Raw genomic sequence first — 20,124 nt, forward strand, 5'->3', positions numbered from 1 at the left:
TGTAGAAAGGGAGATCCCCTGTGAATTTGTGTCCGCCAATCACTACAATGATTCAAACTTCCCATGCTGGTTGACAACTCCCTCTCACTACTAATGATGACGTCATAAAAACAAATGTGCTGATATTCATACATTCACAATACACCCAAAAAAAAAAAAATCACACGGCGGAGTTGTTACTGAACGCTCAAAGACACTGGCCTAACTCCGTTGCAAATTTCGCTCCTCTCGTGCCTCGAAACGTGGCAAACAAAACCCAGAAAAATCTCATAATGTGTGAAGATTTTGAATTTCTATTTGCAGCATGCGAAGTCTACCCTGAACAGCTGATAGTTCATCCTGCATTTTTAATATCTTATCCAGTCTACTTTGTGCTGCCTCTTGATAAGGCTTGCTGATAATGTTTATGAAGTTTTCCATATTCGTGACGGTATCAAGGAGATCCTTCTGCATGGCCTCTTCAAGATCACGTGCCAAAGCATCGACAGTCTTGTTCACCTTATTCACCACCACTTGCCTACGGGCCGGGAAGTTTGAAATTGCCAATAGCCTGTCATTGAAGAAATAAGACAAGATAGAAGATAAAAAATAAAAAAAGGACTGCTATAGTTTCAGAACTTCTGTTTCATCCAAAAAAAGGTGAGTTGCGGATACACGACACCCAGATGATACAGAATTCAAAGGCAGGGACATCATTTTCATGCTATCCAATTCAACATCACCTCTCTTTATCAGTCCATTAGGAACTAACCCCAACTCATTGATACTATAATAGCAAAGTCCCGCATTACCACTTTACTGAAGAAGGCATCGAGTTTTCAAGTAACATCGCAATCATACATACTTTGTTGTTGTAGAGCTTTATGAGCTGGGCATGAGTCAGTAGGAATACCTCGCATTGAGTAAAGGTTACTTCATCTCAAATGTGAAAGAAAACATAAAAGAAAAATATACCTAACATATGTGTATCCGCAATGGAAAGTCCTAATAGACCACATAAAATTTCTAAATGAGGGAGTGACAAGGAACTTGATCTACCTATGCCTTTCTGAGATAGGTGGAAAGGAACTTCCAAAGCCAGACACACAAAACATGAGGTCCAAGTGACATTTTAATTTTCGTGGCTGAGAATATAAGAGAGACAAGAGTGGAACATGAACTGTCAATCGCGACAAGGTGCTGCCAGCATTGAGAAGAGTGTCAAACAGAACTTTCAAAAAGAGAGACACTAAAATAACGGAGACCATCTATAGACGATACGGTTCAATAGGAAGGAGATCCATTACCCGCCAGCTGAGCAAAGGCCGAGTGCCAGAAGATCTTCCAGAGTTGTAGGTAACACAGATGTCAACAGGGAAGCAGACAACCCTGCTGCTCCTAGCCCACCAAAAGTCCCCAGGAACTGATTCAAAGGCATATCCCACATCAGCTTAAGTGTATGGCAATGTCAAATAAAATGAAGCAAATGTTTACATCGCTAATTTTGTGACATATCCAGTCAATTAAGAGGTACTCAATGTTAAAAAGTTATTAAGAGAGGAAAGGAATCTCAGTTTAATTAGAGGGTATTCGCATCTGAATCAGGGAGGTTCTCCACTAGGAGAAAGAAAGGCTCAGCAAACTGATTATGGTGAAACTCCTAAAACAAACTGATTACTAGGGAAACTTTGAGATATGCTTCCCTGACTCTGCATATCCGAGAATAGTACACACTTATGCAGAAATACTATTTACATGGATTCTGAACAGTCAGAGGATTAGATATGATTCAATTGAGTACCAATTACACCGCATTATTTCAGGTTATTCATAAGAACACATAGCACTTGAACAAAAGGAATTGTCCAACAAATCTAGCAGTCAAGTGGAAAAAAGATCCTCGAACAAGGCATGCATAGATGAATAGCACAAGTTAACACATCTACATATTGATGTTATCCAAGCTAAATTTCCATTTGCTTGGCAAGAGAATGTAATATAAGTAGTCACAACAACCCATCCATGCTGGTGTTAAGCTCAAGAATAGTGGGAAAACAGAACTCACCACTTCTCTAATCTCTTGGTCGAACGTCTTAGAAGCAGAACTGGCACTGAAATTTTCTATGACTTTCAGACATTGTTCATCTAACTTCCTCAGCAAGTCAAACCTCTCCAATGTCATCTGAGTGTTCAAATATACTAGCGATGGCCATCTTTTTTCAAAAGATTCCCTGTAAAGCCTGCCTTGACTGTCATTGCTTGAGTGTAACCAACTCACATAGTCTATTAGAAGTTTCTACACAGTAAAACATCCAAAACACACCAATAAATGCTAATTTGAGCCAGCTAGTCCTACATAAATAAGCAGAAACAACGGCAGGATATATGAATGCCTTACTTCATCATTAAAATAGTAAATCACTTAAAATCCAGGAAATCGTGCTGAAAAGCCGGCACCTAGATCTTCTCCGACTAAAGAATCTTTTAGAATAATTAAAAAACTACAAGATAGATGATCCTAACAAAGAGGTGAAGTGCATTCTGTGATCTAAAGGGATCATCAGAGAGGAGATTTTACTTACATTTGCATCCAGTAGAGCAGGGCCGAGTATGTCATTTTGCACCCTAGAAGTTGCTGGCATTGTAGCTGACTTTTCCCCCTTAAAAACATATGCTGCAACAAGATCTAAATTTGATAGCTGTAGGCTAGATTCAGTCAGCTCCACAACACGTGATTTAGTTGTGTCAACCTGCAATGTGACATATGGTACTTATAACAGAAGGAATAACATGAGAGGGTAATAAGAGAGACAGACTTCTGTTGGGGTACCAGTGATAAGATCTTTCTTCTCCAAGAGATGCCATCTCCTTCCATTTTCATCGCATACTCTTTAACACTACTAACTATGCCAAGTACGGTGTTCAAATCCTGGTTGGCATCTTCACAGTCTTGTCTCAGAGCAGTTTCGCATGAAGAAACTAACCGCTCAGCAATTCCAATTGGCGTTTCTAGTTTAAGCTTTACTCTTTCCATTCCCATGCTTGTTGACCCATCTAAGAAACTGTACAAGAACTTCTCAAGTTTGTAAAAGCTACCAACTCTCCATCGAGAATCAGAGACCAACAAATTTGTATACTCTTTTGCACTCTCATAGGAAGCCGAAAGCTTTGATTCAAGAGCAGATCGTGCAGATATAGGATATAATGCCACATTCTCTGCATTAAGAAACTTCTGCACATTTTCACTGATGAAAGACGTAGCTTCCTGAAGCTGTGCCAGTAGCATAGAAAAAATAGTCCTCAATTAGAGAAGCATAGATTCCACTTAATTGTCGCTCAAATTAAAATGAATAAATGCATAACCAAAAGGCAAGGCATTGAATGAACATTTATACCTCAAGATCATTCTGATAAATGTCAGATTTATTCAGAACAAAGACGACTTTCTTCCTCCATTGCTGAGTGTACCGGAGGAAAGCTACCTAAAAAACATGAACAAAAGCATCAAGATTGTTGCAGACTAACATCACAAATTAGTATCTAGCTGTCAAAGTCGATAAGAAAGCTATTACAAAAGACTCGTGACAAAATGGAAGTGCATAATACAAAGAATGACAATGACTAGAGAAATGATTATCAAAAGCTGAAATGGCTAACATTAGGATCCAACAACCGACCAGAAAATTAAATCTATAGAAAATAATTGGGCGCCTTAGTGCGATAAAGCTTGGTCTGTTGTTGTTTCGTTGTTATTTAGACAATAAAAGATCAAGTAGTAAGCTAAGGATGCTGTGAACACCACATGCAGTACAGGAAACTAATTTTCTTAGTAAATAGTAAAGATCTATCCCAACACTCTCATTAACTTCACCCCCGAAAAGCTAACAGATCCAAATGTCATATGCTATTTACCACACTGCAAGGTGAAGGAGGTCTAGTTGAGCCTTCAAAGAACCTGTTGCTTTCATAAGATGCTAAAATACCATGATCAGAATTTAGAGTGAGTTTCGTCTCCTACATGACTCATAGACATATCAGAAAATTAATTCCAGAACCAATGCAACATGCAAACTCATCATAGACAATCATGGAATCTCTTTTCAATGCAATGAAACTATACGAAGATAATTACTTGATCTCGAACTTACCTCACTTTCAGTCAGTGGGCGATCAGCAGAGATTACGAAAATTAGCAAATCTGCACGAGGTATAAATTCCTCAGTCAAGCGTTGCTGTCTTTGGAGAATCACATTTGTTCCAGGAGTATCAACAATAATCATCTGCACCCAAAACGCATGAATAACTTTGTTTAATGAGGCAAATAATAACAATTGTGAATTACTTTGATGAGATAAATAAATCAGAATCGTGAACTTACAACTAAATGACATGTCTGGCATGGTAATGAGAAAAAATACACCGGAAAATTGTGGACTTTTGGTGGGTGGAGGGGGCTTAGGGTTGCACTGGTGCCCCCTGCCACCAAACTTTCTTTAATTATCAAGAAGAAATTTCAACTGTATACTTGAAATTTCAGTTGAGATTTTTCATCACCCCAAAAACCTAAACTCCCAGTCCCCCATTCCACAGGATCTGAGATAGCTGCAACATTAAGCGTTTCTTTCTCAGACAATCAAACCAGCAGTTTTTCCTATTGATTAACCCTGCTTTATTTCCCGATCATTGACATCTGATATCAGAAAATAGATCTTGATTTCTCTCTGATTTCTTGAGAAAGAATATTTATTTTATATGTTCGATTTTGAAACAATGGCCCAGGGCACTTCGTAACTGTCCAAATGAGGAAATATTACAGTTTTTGAAACTGTAACTTTTCTTGTGAAGTGCATATAATTAGTAAAGATGCTTATTACTTTATTCATTTGGCTGCCATGAAGATGACGCTAGCAACCAACGCACTGAACATCAACCCAGCTACCATATTTTTAATAAAATGTAATACCAAATAAATTTAATTGGCATAATACATGTCATTAATTGACAACTTTATGGAGTGTCATTGGGGAAGAAATTGAATTTTGACTTTGACATTCAGGTCTAAAGTTTTACAGCAAAAGATTAGTTACGACCAGCATAAGCACTTAAAACTTAAGTGGGAGAAAATTAATAAACAACAGAAATCATTTCTCACCATTCGGAGCCACCCAGCAGAAGAATTCTTTGATGAATAATACGTTTACACTCTTATCTACGAGACTATTATAAAAGAAGATGTAATGTCCACATAATGCACAGCACTAAGCATATGCTTGACAGATTAGATTTGCATACTTCTTTAAGGATGGGAGCAGGAATATAACATATGTACTGGCCATCTGGATGCCTCTCACATCTCTGCTTCTCATCTGAATCAGATTCGGAATACCGTAAAAAGGTGATCTCATTTGTGGTGGGAACAACTCCCTCTTTCAGATATCTCTTCCCAAGAAGTGCATTGATAAAAGTTGATTTACCAGTGCTAAATTCACCCTGGTGATAAAACACGGAAGGGAAGAAATCAGAACCAAAACCTCAAGAAAGAAAGACTCTCACATAGTCCACAGCATAATGGCCAAGCCAACATGTACTATGAGGCCTCTGACTTGGAATATAATGTTATTAGTTTTTTAAGGTAAGATTTCATACTGCCAAAAGATCAAGCTTTACAATCACCTTCCTCATCAGGTTTTCTTTTTAAATAGTTGTAAATTCTTGTCGTCTTATGTTTGGAGCCTCCATTGCATGCCACCTGTCTGCTTGCATTCAACCTTATTTACGATGCTTACAGAATTTCTCATTCGCCAAGGAAACAAAAATACAAACTTGAACATCATTAAAACATATTAAATGTGAGTGCTTTTGGTTGGCACGTTTGCCACCGAAAAAAAAGTAATACTTGGGAAAGACAGAAATGTGGGAGATAAGGGAGCAACACAACCACTGGTACTGAAGATTTTCTTGTTAAAAAGGATTTTCTTGTTAAAATGGAAGTACATTGTCTGCTCCAAGTAAAACCATTCTCAAGATCATGCGATCCAGACAAAAACATCAAATGGAACATGCGTAAGACTCTTGGAATAAAATAGCACATTGGTCCTACAGAAAAATATTATGATATGAGCTACCTAATTAAATTATAATTGATTGCATAGATATATTATATCTTACCATTCCCTTTATTTTGCAATTCGCACTACTATTTGCTAAGATAACATTGAATACATTTGGATACAGCGACAGAAAATTACCAAACTCCAACAGATAACAGTGACTTAACTTGGAGTTTAGTATGCTCCGATTTAAAATCAGGGTGTCCTTTAAAATGTTGTTATCTTTGTTCATAAGCAAACATTTGTGCCTTTATCACTCTTATTCTCTTCCAAACTGCAAATTCTTTAGCTAAAAAAAAATGCTCAGGCCCCCCAAACTGCAACTGAAAAACAGTTCCCCCCGTCGGCACCATATAAATCTACTTAAACTTTAACTTCAACACATCCTATCACTAGCTCAATGCAAAATTAAGGCCAAAAGTAATCTCACAAAGAGTTCATAGCTAGCCAGACGTGTTCACCTCTGTCATATAATATCATTTATAACTCTACCCACAAAGAAAAGGCCAATAAAATTTCTCAACCAACCCTGCTAATCAGGACAACTTCAGTTGACTTGGTTTGCCTGCATTTTATTCATCAAGCAGTTTTGTCATGCAAACTAAAACCTAAACCTGTAGGACAATCCAAGAAACCCACTTACGTACTTTTATTTGAGTTTAAAAACTTCTAGAACTAATTGTGGGAAAAACTAAAAAGGTATTAAGCAAAAAGTCTTTCAAATAATAAAAGAACTTGTTTGAAATTAAGAGCTAATACCAATGTATACCGTGGAACCAGAATTTGTCGAAGTTCAGCACACAATTACCACTATAACGAGCAAAAATGGCTCATCAATTTGAGAAGTGGCATCAAGAAGTAGCGAAACCTCCTCCATCTGTCATTGACAACCAGCAGCATTTGCTTTAGGCAGATACTGGAAAACTGTAAGAACTGATTATGGCTGTGATTATTTAAAGAGTAATCTCAATGGCTTTGTTCCTTTTCTTTTATAAGCTTCCTTGTACTTATCAAGAACCTCACCTGCGGAGCAGCTTTCCGGATGACATTTACTGCTTCCAGCAACACTACTCTCTCAGTTTCTATTAGCTGCTTTTCTTTGTCCTCCAACTTCAAGAAGCCAGCAACTCTCTCATTTCTGAAAAAATCATTCCCCATCTTCTCCAATGTGACTTTATTGGGGATGCCTCGTTCAACCTTTGTGTCCTTCGTCGATGCACTTAGAGTGCTGAATAATTGGTTCAGCAAACCATCAGTAAACAAGTCCAAATCTTTCAATCCTATCACCAAACCACTGGCACCATATTTGATCCACCTCGATGCGTCATCCAATGTTAAGCCATTACCACTTAAATGAAGCTTAACGAATATCGGTATCTTTACGTCTTCAAACATGGATGACGCAAGGTTATCCATGTGCTTCTCTTCACCAATGTCACATATAATAAAATCAGCACCTTCAGAAGTAGATGCACTTGATGCAGCACTTGCAGTCTTCACATTCCTAGCCACCAATGGGAGAACCACTGATTCAGACTTAGTATCTGCCATCATGCTTCTGGCCACAATAGCAGGAAGTCCTGTAAATAACGACGTAAACAAAATGGACCTTGTTCTATGATGATATCCATTAGTATCCGTATGTCAAACACTTTAAAAGAGAGTAGTCTACATAAGGAGATGCAGTTAAGGCATAGGTCATGGAAGCACCAGAGTCAATACACGTGGAGAAAGATGACCATTGCAACTAGCTAACTGCTCTAACTCGCAGATTAAGCATTTCTCACAACACTTCCACGCTATTAAAATCCACTTCGTGAGGATCTCCGAGTGGTAGTACTTCTACAGCATTGCTACCCAAAACTCATTGTCCAAGTCCTAAAACCACACTCTAGGACTAGAAATTTCAAACAACGAAGCCATGTCGACCACTTCTACCTAGACCAATTGCTAGACCAGATCAAATTCAAATGCACAACTCTTTTTCCCTCGAAGTCACACCTCTTCAGCAACAATTAAAATGGCCTCGTCAGCCATCACCAACCTTGATCAGACAGCAGAACACCACTGGCATTGATCGCAGAGACAATGTCGACCCGCTCGGCGACCAGCAAGTAAGCCCGGTCCCTCACGACCGACTTCAATAGGCAAGCCGCCTCGTAGAGCCTCTTCCCCGTGCCCTCGCCGCCGCCGAGGACGACGATGCCGACCCTGCCAGACACCGCCTCGTCGATCGAGTCGAGCGCCGCGGCAGAGGAGGAGGAGCCATCGAGGACGTCTTCGGGGTCGAGCTGGAGGACAAGAGTGGGGACCTTGATCTCCGGGCGCTTGTAGCCGCCGGGGAAGAGCGTCCGTGGCTGCGGGACCTGGGACCGAGCGTCGTTAGACCGGAACCGGAACCGGTCGCTCGAGAGCGAGTTGGTCAGGAGGAGACGGCGGGCCCTGCGATGCGCGGAGAGGTAGCGAGAGAGGCGAGAGGAGAGAGATGGGGATTTGGTGAAGAAGAGAGGCGCGGAGGCGGAGGAGGCGGCGGCGGCGTGGAGAGAGAGGAGAGGTACCATGGGAGGTGAGGAGGACGAGTCGCAGAGAGAGAGAGGGAGAGAGAGGGGGGTGATTTCTGCTTTGAGTGTGTGGTTTTCGCTGTTTTATCTTCTTATCAAGTGGAGAACGAAGGAGATGCGAGTAAACTGACCGTCGCTATAAAAGCACAAATCTGAGTCGGACGACGGGACCACCCGCCGTCGCCGGCGCTTCGTTTCCGGCGGCTGCAGGCGGTAAATCACAACACGAGGCAGTAACCATCAGGTAATTACAAAGTTACCAATTTATAGAATTTACGAACAAAACCTATAAAATTGAACTTCGTAACTAGCCAGCTCGCATCTTTAATTCAATTGTGAGTATCATAACATAGGCAATACTTAAAATATATGCTGTTGACACGTCGTAAATATTTAAGATTTGTTTTACAGGTCGTTATTACAGTTCTCGTGATTATTAAATGAAAAATTTTAACATCCTAAATGCGGCGATAGTTTTAAATCTATCTTCAACTATGCCATGACCTTAAATCTTAATAAAACTTTTCTTCAACGCCGTCTTTGAAATTTCACCGCCATTTTCTCATTATTTGAACACTCCTCGCTCCGCTCTTCACATCTCCCTCCACCGCTCCATGTCAATCGATCGCTCGCTGCTTCCCCAACACTTTTCTCGTCTCGCTCCTCCCCTGTAAGTCTCGACTCTCGTATTCAAAACTGTAGTTAGGCTTCGTAAGGCTTTTGACCTTCTCCTTCTAAATTTCTATTCAACTCCGGCAACGTTCGAATCCCTTCCGGTTGCTAGATCATTTCTTTCTTTTCTGGGTGTTCATAGTCGATTCGATGGGTGCTGATAACTGGGACCAAAAGAATCGAGTCCCGGTCTGCGTCTGCCGTCGTCGCTGGGCAGCGAGTAACCATCGGTTTCCATTTTGTGTTATGTCTTTTTGTTCATGTCTCTCGGGTTTAGTCTCTTTCAGGAGAGGTTCTTGGCAATGCCACTTTCTTGATGCTGGGTGAGGAAACGTCGTGGGTGCCTTTCTGCTCCTTAATCTGCTCAAATTTTCATCTCTTTTCAACCTCAAGTAAGTTGTGCTATCTTGATCTGATTCTTATAGGTTTATCAAAGGGGGTCAAAATTTTATTTCGTTGATGACTGCATCAAGAGGGGCTTACTGTAGGTTCTTGTTGCTGCGAATGCACTGAAGATGCTGTTGAAAAACTGCGCTTGGCAACGTTAACGTCGTAGGCGAATGATAGACTTGTTCTTCGCAATTCGCCATTCTCATGTGAGAACTTGCTTGGAATTCTTTTGCGTGTTATGGGTTTCTCCGGATATTATCGATCTAGGCTGGGGAAGCGTGGAAGATCGCCGGTTATACGACATAAAGAGATATTTCGTCTACGCGCCTTTTGAGTCCTGCAATTCTCGCTTGGTGAAGCACCCCGAAATCATGTACAAGGCTCTGCAGGTAGAATCTTCTCTCGCATCTTATTCTTTACTGACGACTATTATCATTGCTTGCGTACATAGCACCACCGATTGTTGATTATTCTCTAGAAATGCTCTTGAAAAACGAATTGATTTGTCACAAGGTGCTTCGATCGGCATGTAGATGAATGTTTGGAGCGAACACTAGCGTGATGATTTCCGAATAGTTGTTGTCAAATCATGCGAGACAAGCGCGTTATGGGCCTGCATGATAACACTTCTACTTACGGATTTCTCTGCGTCAAGTCAATCTGGCAGAGAAATCCGTTTGGTAAAAACCTTGCCGAAGTAGAAATCCGTTTGGTAAAAAAATTGACTTCCGGTAGGATTTTCAACTTCCGGTGGAATTTTTAACTTCCGGCAAGATTTTTTGCCAACTTTGAGAAGTAATTTTTTTTTACTTCTCCACCTTAGAATCACTTCTTCGATCACATTGACCTCCACCGACCGCCCATCACCGGCCGGGCGGCCGGCCGCATTGCCGGTCGCCGCCCGCCCGCCACCGGTCGCCGCCCGCCCGCCGCCGCCGCCGCCCGCCCGCCGGCCGCCGGCCGCCGCCCGCCGCCGGCCGCCGCCCGCCGCCGGCCGCCGCCCGCCGCCGGCCGCCGCCCGCCGCCGGCCGCCGGCCGGCCGCCGGTCGCGCGGCCGCCCGCCACCGGCCACCGGTCGCCCGTCACCCGCCGCCGGTCGCCGCCGAACCGCCGCCGAAGATTTTGTTAATAATGTTCTAGAAGTAGAAATTTTCAACCATAATCAAACGAATTTTTCTGATCAAAAGTTGATCTGAAATAAAAGTAGAAAAATCAGCTTCTGTTTTGAAGGAGAAGTTGAGAAATCAACTTTTGGTCAGAAGTTGAGAAGTTGATCAGAAGTGTTACCATGCGCACCCTATACTGCTGTTTTAGACTGTTGATAGGACCATATAAGGCATTCCTTATTCTGCAAGCTCTACCGGAAGTCGAGGCAGCTCGAGCTATTCGAGAGGCGTAGTGAACCACTGAACCAGACAGGCAACTAGAGAGGTATCCGGTACCCGACTCATTCGACGTATAAGGAGGCTACATAGGCCCACCAAGAAGTGGTTCCAGATAGCAATGCTATTGTGAAGTACCGGCGATGAAGAACCGGAACGACTTGAGCTGAAGTCAATCCTGGGTTTATGAAGGAGATCAGATCGAGTCATGACCAGAGGCCTCGTGATATTGGAGCGGTCATTCGAACCAGGCAGGCCGCAGAAAGAAAAATTTGCCTAGTCACCGGATCCCTCAGCCCTGTTAGACGGATCCTGTTTCGAGTAAACTCGATATGGAAGCTGCCTGCAATGGCTAGCTTTTGCTTAAGATTATTTCCCAGCACAGTTTAGGTCTCTCTTGAGTTTCTTTACGTGGGAAATACACTAGTGTTTTGTTGGAGATCGCCGAAACGGGCGTGCAAATGACTTGTGCTAGTTATGAATTCTAAGTTGTGATGGGATATTTGGCTCCTCATTAACCATACTGTAAATCTTTTGGAGATGTTGGATTCAAATTCCCGGCCGGAGCCGCACGCGGTGCGGCTCGAGGAGTGGACGTAGGCGCCGAGTTTCGACTGAACCACTATAAGTCGATTGAGCATATTCTCTATGCCTAGTTCCTATATTGGATTTGCTTCCCCTTGCCAGTATACTTCTACTACGCATGCAAAAGGGAAGAACGGTCCAATCTTCATGAAACTAAAGAGTCCCACAGATTGAAATTTTACAACATTAAAAGAGAGGAGAAACTTTGGATCCAAAGATAGCACCCAGTGATTTGCAGCCAACTCAAGAAAGAACTCGTCAGAAACATTATGCCCGGCTCTTATGTCGTTTACAAAAGTTAGCTAAAATCGAACTGTCCAAAAAAGCCTTGAATCTATCATACGACGATCAATACAGTTCTAAACTTTTCAATTATGCAATTTTTTTATTTTAAACATTTTGATGATTTTTCACTTTATTCCTAAACCTTTTAATTGGGTCGGTTCAGTCCTAAGTTTTGCCAATTTATCCAAATAATAGGTTGAGGACTAAATTGGCAAATTGTCAAAATGTTTAAGATTAAATAAGCACAAAATTTAAAAAAAAAATTACCAAATCATCAAAAGTTGTAGGACTAAATCGACATAATTAAAATGTTTAGAATTGACCACCATACAATATGATTGTGAATTTTTGGACAATTTTCCCCTCCGGCTAAACTCGCTAAATCCAAATTATGAATCGGTCTGTATTCATCGAGAGAACAAGGGACCACCCCACAACAGAGTAAATGAGGTTAGCTAGAATTTCCCACCCAATGAGAGCAAAATGCTCAATTATTCAGGAAACAACATCACATTTCACAGAACGCCGTTACAACCAAGCTCGCCGGATCAAAGTGGGAAAAAAAAAAACGAGCGATAGAACCGCGAATTGAATAGAGGAGCATACTGATACAGAAGCTAGGGCGCACCTTGAGAATGAGGTGATGATAGAACCGGACCTGATCGACGGAATTGGGAAGCGAACCGACCACGCCGGGCCTCAAGTAAGCCGGCGTGCCAGCGGCGAGGAGGGCGGGAGTGGCCGGATGATTCCTCTCGAGCCTGTAGTGCTCGCTCGTAGCATGGTCGCAAAAATGGAATGTGGGATTTTCCACCGTAAATCCTCTTTATCTTTATTTGAAAATTTTCCCTGTTTAAATATATGAAAGGGCTTTCCATGAAACGATTTTGGTAAAAGTGTAAAGTCGATTTGTTGATATAAACTAATAGCGCACGTATCCGCCTAACGTTTTTCTAATCCCACAATGAGCCTTTTCATTTCACTTAAAAAAATTAGGATAAAAGAGTATTGAAATATTTGTGCAAAGGTCTCTACTAACAAGGGTCTCTACTAACAAAGGTCTCTACTAACCAGGGTCGCCAAAATACAAGTTAATCATGTTTTTTTTAATCGAAATTAACCATATTTAATGACGAAACATTTGTGTTTATAATATACGAGTCATAACTAACACAATAAAGATTGCATTGGATACAACAACTTTTAATGAAGCAGTTGTTAGTAAATTTTTTTTTTAAGGGTCTGTTTATCTTCCGAAAAAATGAACAACCTTTAAAATATTTTTTTTTTAAAAACAGTCATTCACATCCCTTACAAAATTAAATGAATGGAAATACTTTTATCGTCTATAATAATATTTAGGCATAAATTACTATTGATATTCGAATTTTTTTTATTAATTTAAGATTTTCACGATTTAAAAAAAAAAATCGCAATCCATGGTTTTGTTTAGAGCCAAATTATGACATTGATTTTATTTGGAGGAAGCCCGGATTGTCTGGCAGACGCTCAAAGCCCGACGGGAGAGGGCGGGAAATAGCCGAGCCAACCCAGCTTCCGAAACTAACCAACGGCTGAGATCATCCCTCGGAACCGGGGAGCCACAACCGCACCGTCCGATCAGAAATCGCGTACGGAAAACAAGCAAAGAGCTGGATAAATGTCATATCTGTCGGGGATTGTTCGAGTAGCGCTCCAATACGTGGAGGGCTGCGATCGCCGTCGTCGCCGTCGTCGCAGTCCCCGAAGCTCAGCGAATTCCATAAAGGCCTTCTGGTTTTCCACAGAACGAGAAAGAGGGAGAGAGAGCGCCATGGGAAGGAAGCCGAAGGTCGCGAAGGTCGAAGAGAAGCCTCAACTGGTAGAAACGCGCTCCTTTTAGCTCCGCTACTATGTCTTTCCGCGCCTCTGCTCTTCGATTCCCTGCCGTCTTCGTCGTCGACGAACGCTCGCTCTTTTCATTATGGTTTCGGCTTTTCCAGTTTTCGCCTTTGAATCGGCCGAATGCTCGTCTTCCTGAGTAGGGTTTTCGACTTACGTGCCGTTCGTTGATCTTTCATTTTGTTTCGTGCATCGCTCGCGGTTCGAGCGTTGCGTCTCTCCGTCAGCGCCTGATTTTGATCCGTTCGAGATGCTCGATTGCTCTGGCGCTAAGCGATGGCGACAAATGTAGGTCTTGTGAGCCTTGGAAATAGAAAGTGGAGGTGTGAAGTTACTGAAGGATGGTTCTGTAGAGTGGTTTGTTTGTCTGCTTGTAGTTGAAAGTGTTTGTCACGCGATGCTCGGATGGCTTATGCCTCCAAAGTCCTGTTTTCGTGTACTCTTCCTCACCGTTACAGTGCTAAGTAAGTGTTTGTTCGGATGTGGAATGGTGTTAGGGGCTGCCTCCAGAAATGCCCACTCTTCAAGACATGCTAACGGCTGTTGAGCTTGTAGTTACAGTAAAATGAGAAAAATGTGGGCATTCCAAGAGGTCTCTTGGGAATTCTATTGTCATCCGCGCATGGGGAAACACAAATCTTTGAGGATTTTGTGAACAAGTGCCTTATTGTAACTGAACTCCCAAGCTCATGGGTTTTCTCGCGATATGTGCAATTAGTGCTTTGAAAAATAGATTTCCTTCTTTATCTGATATGCTTGACAAGTGCCCTGCAGTAATGAACTTCAAAAGTAGCCAACTAGTTTAAGTTTTGCAAATGTTGATTTGCTATAGTATCTGATATTTTTCAGTCATGGAAATCTGGGGCTGGTCAAGTTAATGTTATTAATTTATGCCAATTCAACCTCCCAGCTGTTTATCATGACTTATGAACACTTCTTTTTGCATGCATCACGTAAATTTCAACACAAATAATATGTTAAGTAGCTTGACATTGTGTGGCTTTATCAAAAGCTTGGAAGCAGAATTGTCCCCGAGAGGAAGGAAGAGTTGCCGCCTGAAGGTGCAAAGTCACCACCAAATGGACTACAAATGCAGCCTGCAAATCCAAATCCTTCACTTGAAAAAGTGGAACCAATGGCACAGAGTGCAGACCCTTCTTTGGAAAAAACAACAAAGCCTAAAAGGAAAGCATCTGCCAGCTTGTCCACCAATAAGAAGTCGAGAGAGGAGTACGGTTCGGTCCGCCGATCTGGACGTCTGCAAAATGCTGTGGTTCCTGCTAGGATTAAGGACATAGGACCTGTTTTCCAAGATATAACTGCCAATGACAGTGAGAATGAAGATGAGCCACCTTTACCTGAAGAAGGTCCATTGCAAAAGCTAAGCTTGAGTGAAATGAGCTTGGAGACAAAAGTCAATTACCTGTTTAAACAGCTGGAACTACCAGCAAGATTCATGGAACCTTCCAATTCTAAGGTCCAATATACCTTCGTTTGCTTGTTCTAGCAGAAAACTCTTTATAATCTATCTTGTGGAATGATTTTGATGATATTTGTGAACATCATGTTTATGAGAATGGTACAGGTGGCTGGGGAATTTTTGCCAAGTGGAAGTGCTTCCAATGCAGATCTTAAATACAAAATTTTGCATATGGATTGTGATAAGAAGGTTGTTGTGATTGCCGCATTGCCAATTCTCCTGTTTCTGGCAAAAGTGGTTCTATTACACTTTTGCTTCCTGCTTATTTATTTCTTTGACTATGAATGCAGATTGAAGCCCTACAACATGAGAATCATGTCCTTACCGTGAAGCTAGAAAATGCTGTCGGCAAACTTGAAATGGTATGCTTTGTGAGTGTCCAAAATGATTGGATCTTGTCTTGTGACTTGTTTGAATTTCCAAAGCCTTGCTGCATATGATAAAATTGCTGTTTCAATTAATAGCTTTTTGAACTTCTACTTTTACTGAAGCATGAGCCTTCCCAAGACTCTAGCCTGTTTCACTGAAAGAGTTGGGTTTGTTTTTGTTTGCATTTCAGAGAAAAACATGAATTTGCATTATGTCATGACCATTTCAAGGTGACCTTAGTTTATATTTGCATATAAATAAATACTGCGTTCGTATGCTTAATATCACTCGGTGTTTTCATAGTTGAGTAGCATAGAATCTCATACTGGCTTCTGGATTTTTGTTGCAAAGGCTAGGGTTTTCTTGATTTATACACGCTTTTATAAAGTCTAGGAGCATTTGCTGACAAGTCAGTATGCTTCAGTAAGAACTCTATGACCTTGAACTTTCAATCTGTTTAGATCTGAAAGGTTTTACGGTTTCAACTAGCTACTTGAATTAATATGCATCTGTCATCTGCAAATGGCATTGTTCTAATCGATCTCACTTATGGAGTCGCTCTTTTTGTTTTAGCGCGCAGTTGTTAACTCTTGTATCTTTATATGCTGCATGACTCGTGCTCCAACAAAATTGGAGTAATGGAGCATTATGTTGGAAACTTGTTGTCCAGTAATTGATTTTTCTGTTAATTTAATTCAAATTTTGGAATCACCTGGAAACATGGTTCTCTCTGCCCTAAACTGATTGTGCTTCGTCTTACTTGGTACTTAACTTTTGTTCTTCTACGTGCAGTATGAGCAAGGGAACCACATATTCAGTGAAGTATTGGATAAACTGAAACAAATGGTCGTGTTATTCAATTGGACTAAACCCGCTGAAACGGCTGCTCACGGAAAGCAAACGGCGCGGGATGGTTCTTTTTCTCCAGGTGCAGTTGGGAATGCTTCATCTCCCAAGAGGAAGGCGTGTGATGGTTCCTTTTCTCCAGACGCAGTTGGAAATGCTGCTTATCCCAAGAGGAAGAGACCAGTAGACGAAGCCCAGAAGAACTGAGTTTCTCAATGGCATTAGGTTATTCCTAGTATAGCATATCAGTTCACTGACTATAGTAAGTCACACTAGATCTCTTTCGCTTTTTGGCTGGTTTTGTCTATGATATGTGCATCAAGTCTAGCCACTTCAGTTGGCTGGTTTTGTTTCTCACTCAGTTTGTAGTTTGAGATCTCTTGAATTTGAATGACGGACAAAATTTGCCACTAAAAAATCTGTGCTCAATTTGCTACATTACACGCATGTTTCCGGCATTTGGATTTAGCTGGCAAAACTGGAGTCCGCAATGCAACTGCAAATGTCGATCCATCAAAATGTGAAGTGCATATACTTCTCATTCAAATTCAAGAACAACCTTATTGACATTGCCTAGTACAAAATTCTAACTTTATCACATGAGGAAAGGGCGATCTGCCAAATTCCCATTTCAAAATCAAAATTAGGCAACAAAGCCATTGTTGCTGCAGTTCTGGGACTTCTGATACGATGAACCCTTACTCCACTTCCTAATGCTCATCCTGTTGGAAACTCTCGTCAAGACAAGTGGAAAAACTAAAAACTCCGTCCAAGGGAGTTGCAGGAGCTCCGTCATCGACATCTTCTGTCTCATCTTCGGCTATGGGAGGCGGCGGAGACGAGAAGTCTAAACACATGCCCCGCATGACTTGCTCATACGACTCCGACAGGTCTTGCGAGGTGAGCTGGTGATACGCGACCAGCTGGCTGAGGCACTGGTTCTCTCGAATCAGATTTGCGTTCTCGTTCGCCAATCTCGATTTCTCAGCCAGTAGGGTTTCCAGCTGAAGCCTCACCTGCAGAAAGCATGATTCCGCCATGTTCATTCTATCAGCAATATCTATGCTTGCAAAATTCTGCTCTTTTTCAGCTTTTTCTTTGTATCACTCAACGTTCATTGCAGCCACAAGTGCTTAAACTGGGAAGCATGAGAATTGGGAGACGGCATTTTCTAACTCAACTTTCAGTTTACAGTTCAAACTTCTAACCAAGTTGGCGATTTCCTCTTCTTATATGAGCGAAAGAATCGGAAGTGAGCAAAGACCAAATCAAAAAACATCTCTGTAATTCGAACTTCCATAAACAGCCGCAGAGTCTTCGGTTTTTCGGTCCCAAGATAGAGACTCTAGTGGTGTTCAAAGACCGATTGTGTTCAGAACCGACAGACAAAATTCAAGCACCGTGAGACAACTCGCACAATTCAAATCAAGATATGTAATGAAAGCCAAGTACCAGATCATCTTCCTCGGGCCTAATCCCCTTGGAAAACCCGTCTCTAAGCCTTCTGTTCTCCTCCTCAAGCAGAGCACATCGCTCTTGCGTGAAACACAGATCTGACTTCATCGACTTCAGCTCTCTCGCAAGCGAAGCCGCTTTCGTTGCCATAGACACTGCAAGCTGAAGAAAAATCCCAAATCACAAACAGCTTAAGAGTCAGCTCAAAGCGTACCAACAGATCAGACGGTCAATTCAAGATAAAAAGAGAGTGCAAAAATTGACATTTACCGACATTTTTGGCTTTCTTCAGCTTCGCGAGTTTTGGGCTTGGAGCATTTTCTTCCTTCGAATCGCCTTCTTCTGAGCAATTGCTCGAATCGAACTTTCTTTTTAATGCTTTCTTCTTTTCTTCTTCTTCTTCTTCCTCGTGTTCTCCTGAATGTTGCTTTATATCGCTACATTCATCTGAACTCTTCTTCAGATTGCTGTGGAAGATGGCCGTCAGAGTAGGTGGCTTTGCCAGATCTCTAGCTCCCTGAGAAAAACAGAGCAAAAAACAGAGGGAAGAATCAGCTGCGAAAGCCCCAGAATTTATACAACTGCCATTGTCGAACGCTCTAAAACTCTTCAGATTCAACATTGTCACGGATCAAGAACGAAGACGGTCCCAAGAGGGAAAACCCGGGAAGAAAAATCCCATTTCACCTGAAGGGCGTTGTCGATGTTGTCGGAGAGCTGAGACAGCGTGTGGGCGACGGAGTCAAACCCTCTGAGCAAGAGCATCGAGTCTGCCTTCATCCTCTCGCTTCGCTCCGTCTCGCCAGCAGCCCCACGGTCTCGATTCTCGAGGAGAGCGTCGACGCGGCACCGCAGGCTGCTCCAGAAGCGCCTGTCCGAGGAGGGGCTGAACAGTGGCGAAGCGGCGAGGGAAGGAGGAGAAGCAGAGCCCATGAAGCCCGCGCCCTCCTGCAATCAAACCGACGTGCCGAATCCAGTAAGAGCTCGTATAAGACAAGATGGGGGACGATTGCGCTTGAAAAATCACGTCAAAAAAAGATGAGGAGGAGATACGTTGATGTGGGAAGGTGGAGGCGAGTCCACTGAAGCGGCCATGGGAGGGTTAGAGAGAGCAACGGCTAGTTTCAGCGTGCTTGACTTGAGAGACACAGAGACAGATTGAAGAAGAAGAAGAAGATGAAGTGGATTTAAATGGGGGGTGCGCAGATTTGGGTAACGTTCTGAAATCTGAAAATCTGGAAATAAAAAAATTTATGTTTTATTCTCTAAATTAAATTCATCTAACTGAAAAGCCCCCCCGTGAATTTTGTTAAGACATCTCACGAGTCTAGAAAGATAAATGAAGTCAAGATTTACTTTTGTGCAGCGCCACTCGAGCGGGCCCTGTTGATCCAACGGCCGTGATCTTCTCGGGGTCGTAACTTCGTGGGTTTTCTTCCGAATGAGCATCACAGAAAATCTCGAACCGGGTTACATGTCTCGAACCGGTTCGTGCGTGCCACATTTACTCCTAAACTATCTATTATGTAGCAAAAAATAAAAAAAAGACAAAAGTGAACATGGTACAGATGTATAGGTTTGGGATAAATGTGACACACATGTACTAATTTAAGATTTTTTTGGTCAATTTTACTCTTTTGTTTTCCTTCATTTTTTTTTTATTTAGACGCATCATTTTTCTATTTTGGAGTCGGGATACTAGTCTCGGATAGCATTGGACCGACAAACTTGCCCCGAATGCTCATAGCGGCATAATTGCAATTTTTTATATAAAAAAAAAATTCAAGTGCACAATTCATTTGTTAGAGAATCGAAGTTCGTGTCTGAATTAGCCGGAGAGTAAATTATTTTCTTCACTTTTCGGCATAATCTAATAATAGATATTGAGCGCAAAGACATCTAACATGGCTATTGACTGGTCCAAATTTGTAAACCAATTTTAATGTATGTAGCTTTTTCCTTATAGATAAAACATAGTTTGATCCGAACTTAACTTGATCTGGACCTGATCTCGTGACTAAAGATGTAACTTTTTTTTCTTACGACAGGCGGGGCGTGAGTGATGAAACTAGGGCCACCGACAAGCCCGACCCGACCCGACCCGACCCGACCCGACCCGCATGTGTGAG

At 41.9% G+C, this 20,124-nt stretch overlaps 3 protein-coding genes across 6 annotated transcripts; 1 reads left to right on the plus strand and 2 right to left on the minus strand.

Moving 5' to 3' along the window:
* Positions 1–209: 209 nt before the first annotated feature.
* On the minus strand, positions 210–8,720 carry LOC115756943 (probable transmembrane GTPase FZO-like, chloroplastic). Of its 4 annotated transcripts, none has more exons than XM_030696934.2 (11): positions 8,134–8,720; positions 7,113–7,669; positions 6,898–6,966; positions 5,272–5,469; positions 4,128–4,259; positions 3,375–3,461; positions 2,810–3,250; positions 2,562–2,729; positions 2,045–2,275; positions 1,287–1,402; positions 210–550 (listed from the first exon to the last, which is right to left on the minus strand). In XM_030696934.2, exons 1-11 carry the CDS (start codon positions 8,648–8,650, stop codon positions 268–270), a joined length of 2,799 nt encoding a protein of 932 aa, XP_030552794.1. In that variant the 5' UTR covers positions 8,651–8,720; the 3' UTR covers positions 210–267. The 4 variants fall into 4 exon arrangements, with proteins under 4 accessions (XP_030552794.1, XP_030552796.1, XP_030552795.1 ...); XM_030696936.2 differs by having other exon boundaries at positions 7,113–7,647; positions 8,134–8,272; XM_030696935.2 differs by lacking the exon at positions 1,287–1,402 and having other exon boundaries at positions 366–550.
* Positions 8,721–13,672: 4,952 nt separating this feature from the next.
* Positions 13,673–16,914, plus strand: LOC115756934. Its single transcript, XM_030696916.2, has 5 exons — positions 13,673–13,825; positions 14,858–15,322; positions 15,431–15,514; positions 15,616–15,687; positions 16,487–16,914. The coding sequence occupies exons 1-5, from the start codon at positions 13,778–13,780 to the stop codon at positions 16,745–16,747; spliced, it is 930 nt and encodes a 309-aa protein (XP_030552776.1). The 5' UTR covers positions 13,673–13,777; the 3' UTR covers positions 16,748–16,914.
* A 133-nt stretch (positions 16,915–17,047) lies between these two features.
* Positions 17,048–19,178, minus strand: LOC115756933. The gene is made up of 5 exons (XM_030696915.1): positions 19,049–19,178; positions 18,683–18,943; positions 18,270–18,512; positions 17,993–18,157; positions 17,048–17,556 (listed from the first exon to the last, which is right to left on the minus strand). Exons 1-5 carry the CDS (start codon positions 19,088–19,090, stop codon positions 17,251–17,253), a joined length of 1,017 nt encoding a protein of 338 aa, XP_030552775.1. The 5' UTR covers positions 19,091–19,178; the 3' UTR covers positions 17,048–17,250.
* Between the last annotated feature and the right edge of the window lie 946 nt (positions 19,179–20,124).

Source organism: Rhodamnia argentea, chromosome 1 (assembly GCF_020921035.1).
Source record: "Rhodamnia argentea isolate NSW1041297 chromosome 1, ASM2092103v1, whole genome shotgun sequence".
NCBI classification, from domain to species: Eukaryota; Viridiplantae; Streptophyta; class Magnoliopsida; order Myrtales; family Myrtaceae; genus Rhodamnia; species Rhodamnia argentea.

What these genes read in the sequence shown, in the direction of transcription:
- LOC115756943 (XM_030696934.2), bottom strand. Translation starts at nt 8,650, where the DNA reads ATGGTACCTCTCCTCTCTCTCCACGCCGCCGCCGCCTCCTCCGCCTCC. An exon ending in CATTTTTGCTCGTTATAGTG is followed by an intron (nt 5,470 to 6,897) that starts GTAATTGTGTGC and finishes TTTTATCACCAG; the next exon opens with GGTGAATTTAGCACTGGTAA. An exon ending in GGCCTTTGCTCAGCTGGCGG is followed by an intron (nt 551 to 1,286) that starts GTAATGGATCTC and finishes CTTCAATGACAG; the next exon opens with GCTATTGGCAATTTCAAACT.
- LOC115756934 (XM_030696916.2), top strand. Translation starts at nt 13,778, where the DNA reads ATGGGAAGGAAGCCGAAGGTCGCGAAGGTCGAAGAGAAGCCTCAACTG. An exon ending in TCGAAGAGAAGCCTCAACTG is followed by an intron (nt 13,826 to 14,857) that starts GTAGAAACGCGC and finishes CTTTATCAAAAG; the next exon opens with CTTGGAAGCAGAATTGTCCC. An exon ending in CTGTCGGCAAACTTGAAATG is followed by an intron (nt 15,688 to 16,486) that starts GTATGCTTTGTG and finishes TTCTACGTGCAG; the next exon opens with TATGAGCAAGGGAACCACAT.
- LOC115756933 (XM_030696915.1), bottom strand. Translation starts at nt 19,090, where the DNA reads ATGGCCGCTTCAGTGGACTCGCCTCCACCTTCCCACATCAAC. An exon ending in ACATCGACAACGCCCTTCAG is followed by an intron (nt 18,513 to 18,682) that starts GTGAAATGGGAT and finishes TGTTTTTCTCAG; the next exon opens with GGAGCTAGAGATCTGGCAAA. An exon ending in AGCTGAAGAAAGCCAAAAAT is followed by an intron (nt 18,158 to 18,269) that starts GTCGGTAAATGT and finishes ATTTTTCTTCAG; the next exon opens with CTTGCAGTGTCTATGGCAAC.